Here is an 11,027-nt window from a genome sequence, read left to right as displayed (position 1 = left end):
CTTCATAGTATACTAAGGCATAAATATGTCTTGAAGCATCTAAGTTTTGTAGGGTATAAACATACTATTGTATAGGAAGGCAGGTGTGATGCTGGCTTCAAACCACAATCTTGTCAGTGTGAGACATCATTGTTTACTATTGCACTACCTGGAAGCTCTTCAGGGAGTGAGACATGAAGATGTCATGGTATACTAAGGCATAAAAATGTCAAAAAACACCATACATACTATAGTGAGATATGAAAACATCATGGTATACCGAGGTATAAAAATGTCAAAAAATGTCATAGTATCGTAAGGCATAAAAAATGCCATAGTAAGGTATGCATAAATAAGTAAAAAACATCGTAGTATTTAAGGTATAAAATTGTCAAAAAACATCATAGTATACTGAGGCATAAAAAGGTAAAAGAAAATTTTTAAATGTCACAGTATAGTAATGTATAAAAATGTAAGAAAAAAAACTTCATGGTATAGTAAAAATGGCGTCATTGCATCATCATTTTTTGACATTTTTTTGCTTTACTATTGTAAGGCATAATAACGTCATAATATAGTTAGGCATAAAACGTCATAGTAAGTATTGCATAAAAATGTAAAAAAAATCATACTATAGCAAGGCATTATGAGGCCAGTTAGAACTGAATATTAACCTAATGTGTATTTGTTTGGACTGTGCAGCTTTTGAACCCAGATCCTTCTCACTGAGAGTCAACAAATGTAACCACTGCACCATCATAAAAATGCTATAGTATAGTATGGGATAAAACCATCATAGTACTATAAGGCATGAAAATGAAAATGTCATAGTATTTATCGTGACATTTTCAAGGGGTTTTTCAAGAGAAATTAAACTCATACTTTGATATATCCACCATTTTATCTTTAGTCCTGCTAGCAACCTGACTGCTAGCCAACAGAAGCCAGAAGCCAGGGTTAGCTTGCTAGTTAACGCTAGCTAACATGGTTAAATAACATCAGTTCACATTTGTCTGGTGACGTTAGGTACCACTAACCGTCAGATAGCCCCCGTCCTTTCAGTCAATCAAACGCTAGCATGCCTAAATCGGTTGTCTTGGAGACGAAGCCTCTTGGAGGGCACATTGGAATGATCTGACACGTCTTCACTCCAAACATAGTGCATAGCGGATTGACACAAAATTTTCTACAGACATTAATGTTTCCCAGAGGATGAATCCCTTAGAAAACTTTAGTGTTATCATGAGGTTGACATTTTTGTTGAACACTCTTAACAACTATTGAATTGACTGCCTGGAAATTCCAGCACAAACATTCATGGTGCCCAGAGAATTAATCATGATGATTTTTCCAATCCTCCTTTTTCTGTTGTGCCACTAGCAGGTCTTAGCTTATGACATATCCACTGAAGTATCTCAAGATCTACTTGATGGATTGGCATCATGAGGTTGACATTTGTATGAATGAGTGAAATGTGTCACGTATTGATGGATTGGTATGAGGTACATACATTCCCGTACTTCTCCTGATCCTTTGGCCTTGTCAGGTGCTTTTGTTTGGTTATTTATTCAATACTTTGGTTTATACCATCATCAGCTGTACTTTGCGTTTAGAGCTAATTGGCAAATGTTAGTGTGCTAATATCTTAAACTAAGATGGTGAACATGGTAAACATAGCATGCTAGCATGTTAGCATCCAAAGTTAGGCATTTAGCACAAAACACTGCTGTGGTTAAGTACAACCCTACAGAGATGCTACCATGGCTGTAGACTCTTCTAGTCCTCTAATTCTCTCTCTTCCCTTCTTAATCTGTGTATTTTATTTTTTCTATATAAAGTTAATGTCTCTTTCTCTTCTCTCCATCTATTTTCACTGCATGTATGTTTGAGTTGGGGTACAAGTGGCTCAGTTTGCCTCCTCAGGCCAAGAGACAATTCTAATTTCCCACAACACTTTATGAGCCCCAGAGTGAAAATTGTTGATCACAGTCTCCAACTGGCAGCAGCCATCTTGAGTCCAACTTGAAAGAAAAATAAACTGGGCAATGGTTATGAAAAGTCTATGATATGATGAAGAGAGAGAGAGCCGCTCGAGGGGCTGCAACCACCACGTTGTGCCCCGCCATGGATGGAAAAGGAATTAGCAAGAATTAGCAAGAAATACTCCTTTTCCATTACCCAAGCAGACAACTGACTCCGAGAGGGATTGTGGTTTGACTCGAGGGGGAGAGAGAGAAAAAACAGTCTTTACTGGACCAAATGACTGCTGACTGACTGACCACAAACTGCAGAAAACTTGGCCAAAAAGCAAAAATGTTCTCAAAGGCAATTTCAGAGAAAGATGTAGAGTTGCATCATATTTTAGAGAGAATTGGGGGGTATACATTCACTTCGTAATTGACTTAAAATATTAGTTGAAAAATTAGTTGTTAATTATTAACTTATACAAATAGACTTTTTGGGCCCAAACAGTGAAATACATGAGGCTGGAGGCTTGCCAGCTGCAGGGTATTAATTTTCCTCCCATTTAAGGTTATTACTTGTGGAAGCTGTATCCTGGTGGAAAGTATAGCTGGAGGTAAGTTAAATACTGCCAAGAGGCAGGTCCTCTTTTTAGCAATGTTGTTTTTGTAGGAGGCTGCAAAGTGTTCAGTAACGTTTTATGTTGATGCCAATCATACCCATGATTCTAATCAGTCAATTTCTACATTTTTTTTTTTGTTTTTTTGTTGTTTTTTTTTTACATCTACTGAATGGAGTTTACGGAGTTGGACATTTAACTGGAAAACACAAAACAGATGGAAAAGTTTAAAGTAGTTCAGTCCACCTAAAGGTTTGTCACAGCATATATCTTCTCCCATTAGACATTCATTATGTAACTGTGGCTTGTGGTCAGGGGAGTTACAGGTTGTACTGTAGCTGCATTGGCCAACTGAAATGCTGTAGTCATGTAACAGTGACCTATGAATCAAGACCAAGGCCACACACCCTTGACAAGTGAGGTTATTTAAAATTCAAGATGCAGAAGTCTTAAGTAAAGCCACTAGGATTCATTTGAATCTATAGACGTCAGTTACAGGCTATATGACACTCACTGTGAAAGTTCACATTAAGGCTGAGGCTGCCGTAAGTAGTTTATCTTTTAGAATGGTATAGTTCTCTGATCTGTGTCATACAAATCATTTGTATAAATCATTCAGAGTACTTCAGCTAATTGTAAACAGTACAAGACAGTGTAAATCTGTCAGTAAAGTCAGAGAGTTTTTAAAGTCAAGGTTTGTTTAATGGTAAATCACTATCAATTTTTCTTTTTATCTACTAACTTACTTTCTTTCTCTATGACAGAAAACTTTAAATCTAACTCAAGAAGGTCATGGTCTTGTATTTTACTGTTAGATTGAGGAAAATATTAATGTTCAAATGAATGTTATTTGTAGTTCATTGCTCAAACTTAAAGTGAACCTTAATAAATTGATATTTTCTATTTAATTCTAGGATTATCTTTAATTAACATTTAATAATATTCAGTATTGACAGATTTAAAAATAGCTTTTAGAATCAAACTGTGGACTGTTGCTTCCCAGTTTACTGACAATAAGCCAAGAAAATTAAAAATGCAGACATATAATAGAAAGGCTACAGTAGGTGTGTGTGTGTGTCTGCTCGCGCGCGCATGTGTGTATGTGGCTTGACCACAAATATGCCAGCTGTACAAAAATCTATTTGGCTTTGGCGGTTTGATCAAACAAGTAAACAGTCTGTGTGTATGGTAGATAAACAGTATTACGAAATAATGTGAACCGTTATCTTTTTTTAATAGCAGGTGCCAAATGGCAAAACAGAGAGTGCAATAAAAGTTAGTGTAACAGCTAAACCTGCACGTGCTTCTGCATTTTTCCATTTGGGCTGAAGAAAACCTGCTAAACAATATCACTCAATCGTATCAATTTAAAGAGAATGAAAATGTGTGTCTACTGTTGTATGCTCAAAATATCACTCAACAGTGCAGCATAGGACATACAGGTCAGTCCACAGTGTTCTGTGTGCACAAAGCAATGCAGATGCTGCAGGAGACTTGCTTCACCCTCCAGCAGGAGCTGAGTGGGGAGGCAGAGCTGTACAGTCCGATGGCTGCTGGTTTACTCCTCAGGCACATTACATTCTGCCCCTGAGGTAGATTCTCCATCGGATCACCATTCAGAGTTTTATCAACTCTGGGTTTGGAGTTCATGTGGGGTCACTTTCACACACATATACACTGATATATTGATATTTAGTATGAATTTAGTCCAAAATAAAGCAGTGGGAAATACATTTGTTGTATGTAATCCATCTCCCGAAATTAGAAAATGTCATAACCTTGGCAACTTGACAACTCTCTAATTGCTGTTATAACAATCTGGGGCCCAAAAAGTATAAGATAAGACAATCTCCATGGTGATAATAATATAAAGGGTGAGGAGTTGTTTAGGATAGAGTTCAGTGTCGGCCTCACCCTCATCCAGTCAGGCTGCATTCGCTCTCGTTTTGGAGAGTTCTGCATGTGGCATGACAGTTTTTCATTCAGTAGCTCTTGATGTGTATGTGTCTGTATTTATAATCAATCAATAATCAATAGAAGCAAAATCCACAGTGATAAATTATGTTAATACGTATTCATGAGCTCAATATTCCATCTCCAACACTCACACATGTCAAGTATAATGAAGACTGGCTTACTCCCCGTTCATTGTTTATCACACACACACACACACACACACATCCTTGATTTCCCTGTGGCCCCTAGACTGTGTGTCTCTTACTCTTTGAAGCCGCTGCTGCTGCGTCATTAGAGGGTTCATAAATGTGGGACACCATGCACCCATACATTTTACCTTCCAGAGATCAGGCCTCACTGGCTGAAATCAGGGTTGTGGACACTGTTTACTGTGTACACACTGTGGGGCTCATGCAATCCTGCTCTCATATGGGTATAGTTAACATTTAACAGAGGAGAGGCTAGGTCTTCATATTCCCACTGACAGTTGTAGGGACTGTGCACCACAAATGAGTCTTTTGTTTTCTTGCAGTGTGTGTGTGTGTGTGTGTGTGTGTGTGTGTGTGTGTGTGTGTGTGTGTGTGTGTCTATGTGTGTAGAGCGAAGGAGTGCTGTTGCACAAATGCAGGTCGACCTCTTTTTGCAGATAATGGAATAATGTTTGATTGCAGGGCTGCAGATTTTCCATTCATAAATAAGAGGCAACATGTTGACTTGGGTAGCGTTTTTGTCTTTAGATTTACAGTGGAAACAGATCCATGCTGCCTGGTTTCATTGTCATAGACAGCTAGTGACGTTACATGCATATTGTCTATTCCTACCCACCAGGGGATCAAAGTATATGAAGTAACACATTGCAAAACCACAATTGCATAAGTCATATTTCTCAATCAATCCTATATGTAAACTGGGTCATCTTCCTGTTTAAAAATAAACTAGACTACACAACAATAACAGAGAGAAGTCATGGCCTCGTCAAAGGTAACTACCGGTCAGGAGAAAACTGTGTGTGACACCGTGTCACACCGTGTCACACCGTGTCACACCATCCGGGTTCAAAAAACAAAAAAGAAATGCCTTAGATAGAACTGAAACCGAATATATATCATTTGACATTGCTGCAGTGGCAAGTGGACAAAAAGATAAATCACTCTCCTTTCAGTAAATTCAACCTGCTCAGTGGAACAAATTCAGTTTAGATGGAGCAAAACCGTATGCACTGAAAAATGGGTGGAGCATGTTAAATGCAGAAAAACTGTAAACATTCCACTTTATGATAATATCAAAACTAACCACTGGATTTTGAACATAGATGATGATGTGAATATGATCCAGTTTCAATAGTCCGCTCAGCAGGGGGAAACTCCATCCGGTGTACTGATATTGATCAGATAAGGATAATCATTAACCTGATAGCAGACAGTGCACATATAAAACCCAAGATTTCCTCACTCAGTGGCTCTTTGTCCAGTCACAGAGGAGGGAGAGAGCTGCCTGACACCATCAACACACAGCCGGTGAAGCATCAAGACAACAACATGAGAACCATACTAATTCCCGTATTGTTTGTTCTGTCTGCTACTTGTGTCCCTGCCCTCTGTGGCAACGAGGAAACTCCTGTCCTCCAGCCCGGGGCGCCGGCTGAAACCCGGTCCCGATTTGCTGGTCTGGATGACGTGCGTCTCCTGGCGAACGGCCTCCTCCAGCTGGGCCAGAGCCTGCGGGAGTTCGTGCAGAGGACGAAGGGACAGATAAATGACATCCTCCAGAAGCTCAACATCTTCGACCACTCGTTCTACCAGCTGTCAGTGCTCGCCAGTGAAATCAAGGAGGAAGGGGAGGAGCTGAAGAAGACCACTGTGGTGCTGAAGGCCAACAATGACGAGATCAAAGACCTGTCTGTTCAGATCAACTCCAAGATGGAAAACATCATGCAGGAGAAGAGTCAACTGCAGAACAAAGTGGAGGGCCTGGAGAAGAAGCTGAGCACTCTGTCGCACGGTCTGGTGACCAGCGATCAAGTGGCAGAGATCAATGGCCTCAGGGTGAGTCACCTGTTGTCGAAACCTGCACTTGATTCAACCTTTAACAAGGTGCCAAGAAAGTAGTTGTTAGTAAGAAGTAGAATATATTTTTATCTTTAACTATACTTTGTTTCTATACCGACTCAAAGAATTTCTTATAATATTAACAATTAAATAACACCATTGTGTAACAGATCCCATAATTCCTACTTTTTTCCACGAGCAGGACGTGATCAACAGCCAGGAGCAGAGCATCATTGAGCTGCTAAACGCTGTGAAGGAGCAGAACGACCAGATCAACCACCAGAAGACGAAGATCAAGATCCTGGAGGAAAAGGTAGATGTTAGGGACTTTCTTACCTTGATTAATTCTTCTTTTATGATATTTACTTTGTAAATTAAAGAAAAAAAATCGAATAGTTACACCATAAAAAAGACTTTAAGGTTAATATTTAACACTGCAACATTTTGTTATGTTGTTATTATTGTAATATTTCTAAGGTACTTGGAACAAGGGTTTTCATTGTCGAGGAGAGGGGCCAAAGAAATAATTGTTAATGGGGGGAGGGCCTTGCCCCTCACCCCCACACTCACCCCACCTCCCCACTCACGCACACACACACACACACACACACAAATTTTCATACAGCCCTTTAACTATGCATTTCTCCATCAGTTTCCTACGATTATTTTTGCTGCCTTTTGAGTTATGAGCTGTCATCATCATGGCACTGCACCGACTGCTCTGGTAGAAAGAAGCTTTAATGGAGTCATGCTACTGTGCCGTGTAATTTAGACTTTAAATCTTTGAAGAGTGCAGACATGATGAAGGAGCTGTCCATATTCTGAATAATCTCAGCCTGTGCCTCAGTGATAGAATACATTTGCATTGATTCTTGAGAGCTGAAAATTCAGATTATTACAATAAAATGAATCAAAAACTTTGGAAAATTTCTACTTTTGCAGAATAACATAACCCACAGTTTTTCCTCTAGTGTCAGTCCAAGGATTATATCTGCAAGCTAAAGTGTTTCCCCTACAATTTTTCCCCAGCTTACAGCCAACACATTAGCCCAGGACACCATTGAGAGGATGCCTGAAAACTTCAACAGTGAAGCACCAACACTCACCCCTTTTCTGACCTCAAGCTCGACCAGCAACCCCGAAATGATGAGTAAGATGGAGGAAATGTTGAGAGTCATATTTGGATTTGGAACCTTTTATTTGACATACACCGTCAGCAGGGACTTAGATTAAGTATTCAGTCCTTCTGTGTCACTGCTCATGATTTAAGAATGTGTCCAGGCAATTTCCAACAATTTTCTGCCTCATATTCATACAGCTTCATACTGTCACGGCAGGGAGCTGCCTGCTACATCCACAGTGTCACTACTTACTGAGCAATCAATTATCCTGCACACCCCATTAATGCTGCTGATATGAACTCTCTGGTCACGTGTGCATTAGCTTCTCTGCTCCAGATCACCACTTTGCAGCTAAACTTTATTCAGGACAGTTTCAAGTTTGACGTCAAGTTTGTGGTCATTTTTCCACAGACCTGCCATCAGACTGCAGCCAGCTGTTCAGCAGAGGGGAGCGAGCCAGCGGCGTCTACGCCATCAGACCCAACGGATCAGAGCCCTTCATGGCCTTTTGTGACATGAGCAAAGGTACGACAAACTCCTTTCAAGGATCGCGTGTTAATTTTTGATCAGTCCAACTGTCTGTCTTCACTAAAGTAGTCATTTCATTTTTAATGTAAAGCAGCAGCAGTAGCAAATATGCAGTTTGCATTAGTAGTGACTTAATGCAGCTGTGACACAGCTGTGTGAGAGTGAACAGTTAACACTGAGGCTGAGATCAATAAGTTAAAAGAATGCAACAGAATGTAAATTCCTGTCTGTTGAATGTCTATTGCTGAATGCATTTTTAAAAAACTGATTAATGACAATTTTAAAGATCATAAATTCTAATGAGGTGATCCACTTTTCTTTTTCTTTTTTTCTGTTTAGACTACGGAGTCACAGTCATCCAGCGGAGGAGGGATGGTTCAGTGAATTTTGATCAAACCTGGGAGAAGTATGAAAATGGGTTTGGATATTTTCAAGGTAACAGACACTGTTGTGTGCGCAATTAATGTTAGAAATGTTGGAAAATGAATTCTCAGCTGCCAAATCCACAACTACTTTATAACCTTATTTCTGCAGCTCTGTATATGAGTTTGTGTACATCATGTCTGCGTTTGTTACACCAGCTCTGATGTCTCTCTCTCTCTCTCTCTCTCTGACAGGAGAGTTTTGGCTGGGTCTCAGGAAGATCCGCTCTCTAGCCGCTCAGGGCGACTCTGTTCTTCACTTCCAGCTGGAAGATTGGAAACAGGTGAGACGCTTCATCGAATACAGATTTTACCTTGACGGTCCAGAGAGCAACTACACCATTCACCTCACACATCTGTCTGGAGATTTGCCGGACCCCATCAGCAACCACACGGGCATGATGTTCTCCACCAAGGACAGGGACAATGACAAGCACCAGGACCTCAACTGTGCCCACAGTTACACAGGTACAGCAGATGTTTTATCCCAATGTTATGCAAATAAGGGGATTCATGAACACTTGTCATCTAGTATCAGCTGCACAACATGTAATTTCTGCCATCTTCCAGGCGGATGGTGGTTCAACGCCTGCGGAGACACCAACCTGAATGGGAGATATTTCCACATGAGACCAAAGGGGCGTTCAGAGCGTCGGAGAGGGATTCAATGGAAGCCTGCCCGGAAAGCTCCCTACTTCCTCAAGCTCACCCAGATCTCTGTCTACCCTGTAGCTCCACCTTCCTCCTCCTCAGCTTCCTCTGAGACAGGCATCTTTCTCTGATCCGGTACCAACAGTCTCCAGTGAAAATACTCAAAACAATCAGCATCAAACAGCGGCCTCTTCAGGAGAGCCGTGGCAATGCTTTTTGTCAGCAGCCATGGTTTTAGAAGACTTGGGCAGCGAGGAAGCTGACAAGTCCTAATAGATTTAAGGTAGTTACATAGGACACTCCTGTGTCATAAACAGAAAGCCCAAAGAATGACTTACGTCCTATGGCCAGGATGCTGTGCATGTAGTTTCTAATGTCGTAGAACATCAAAATGTATACTGAAATCTAATATACACTGAAATGCTGTTAGCTTATTGTTAAGAACCTCATACCATGGCATGAAATCTATCTTCACTCACAGTATCGCAGACATCAAAGGTTACAGAGAGGAAACTGAAACAGACAGCCATATATGAGCAGTTTTTATATTGGGTCACATTGACTCACAGTGTACTGCTGTGGTTCCCAACACGGGAGGTGGGAGACCCATTGAGCAGGTCACAAGATACATCTAAGGGAGAGAATTAACAGGATATAAAAGACTACAAAACATAGTTCTGACTCTTTATTAATTGTGTCTTTGTCTAGTGAAATGTACACAAGTGTACTGTGCACAGATTGATCCCTTCTGTCCTCTAAAAATGATTCAGAAGCAACAATGTGAAATCTCACTAGTTACAGTTTAACACCCGCAATGAATGACAAGGGGTCCCAGATAGACATTGTTTCATTTTGAGGGATTAGTTAGTAGCCACTGCTATAGATAACACTCATCTTTACTTTACATACTCTATTTTTGATACATTTGCTATATTTTATTTAACTTGAAAAAATAAAAGAATGATGGTGACTTCATTCAATGCTTATATTCAAAAACATATATAATGTCCTATTTGTTACCTTGGGCTGTCAATTGTTTGGTACTTACGTAATAGAGTAATGTCAACTTTGTTTTGATGCCAAAGTCTAGTAAATGACTAATGCAAGTTCACGCTATTACTACATACTAAAACTGTCTGTATGTTGCACTGGGAGGTTGTAGTGTGATTGTACTGTGTTATAAGGTGCCCTGAATAGACTCTAGAGGGCAGTGTTGTTCTGTCTCATGCAGATAACCTTCTACTGATTTGATTCAGCTGCTTGTATAATTAGATTCAATAAATTATTTTTGTTGTGTCAACAGACACTTTCTTAAAACCACATATCTATATCAGTATGTGCTCCTAATTAGTCTCTAATTGCTCCTTACGCTCTCTGTTCTCACACACAACTTTTAAAAAGGGTAAATATCCTCTCCTAAAATAGCACCAAGTGCATCTTCGATGAGAGATGCCATCCTTCTTTTTGCATATCATTACTCCAAGCACAGCTGCAACCCTTAACAGATGGATGAATTGCTCCCATAACAACTCAGTAACTTCCAGTCAGACACCAGACACACCCACACACACACACACACACACACACACACACACACACACACACACACACACACACGTCTTTGTGACTGGGCCTGCAGCCTTGACAGTGATCTCCTGGCACATGTGTGAAGGAGCGTCTTCAGTTACTGCCTCTGCACACACATTAGTTCGGAGGGTTATTTTGGGCTGCAGAAGCACCA

General features: G+C 40.3%; 1 protein-coding gene across 1 annotated transcript; it reads left to right on the top strand.

Moving 5' to 3' along the window:
• Positions 1–5,966: 5,966 nt before the first annotated feature.
• LOC111229180 (angiopoietin-related protein 3-like) lies at positions 5,967–10,586 on the top strand. Its single transcript, XM_022755394.1, has 7 exons — positions 5,967–6,561; positions 6,767–6,877; positions 7,594–7,714; positions 8,097–8,210; positions 8,553–8,648; positions 8,831–9,103; positions 9,206–10,586. The coding sequence occupies exons 1-7, from the start codon at positions 6,055–6,057 to the stop codon at positions 9,415–9,417; spliced, it is 1,434 nt and encodes a 477-aa protein (XP_022611115.1). The 5' UTR covers positions 5,967–6,054; the 3' UTR covers positions 9,418–10,586.
• The last annotated feature ends 441 nt before the right edge of the window (positions 10,587–11,027 follow it).

Source organism: Seriola dumerili, unplaced genomic scaffold, assembly GCF_002260705.1.
Source record: "Seriola dumerili isolate Sdu_G_001 unplaced genomic scaffold, Sdu_1.0 BDQW01000226.1, whole genome shotgun sequence".
NCBI lineage: Eukaryota > Metazoa > Chordata > Actinopteri > Carangiformes > Carangidae > Seriola > Seriola dumerili.
The sequence above is the reverse complement of the archived record's forward strand: the minus strand, read 5'-3'. Positions and strand labels throughout refer to the sequence as shown.

What these genes read in the sequence shown, in the direction of transcription:
- LOC111229180 (XM_022755394.1), top strand. Translation starts at nt 6,055, where the DNA reads ATGAGAACCATACTAATTCCCGTATTGTTTGTTCTGTCTGCTACTTGT. An exon ending in CAGAGATCAATGGCCTCAGG is followed by an intron (nt 6,562 to 6,766) that starts GTGAGTCACCTG and finishes TTCCACGAGCAG; the next exon opens with GACGTGATCAACAGCCAGGA. An exon ending in TCAAGATCCTGGAGGAAAAG is followed by an intron (nt 6,878 to 7,593) that starts GTAGATGTTAGG and finishes ATTTTTCCCCAG; the next exon opens with CTTACAGCCAACACATTAGC.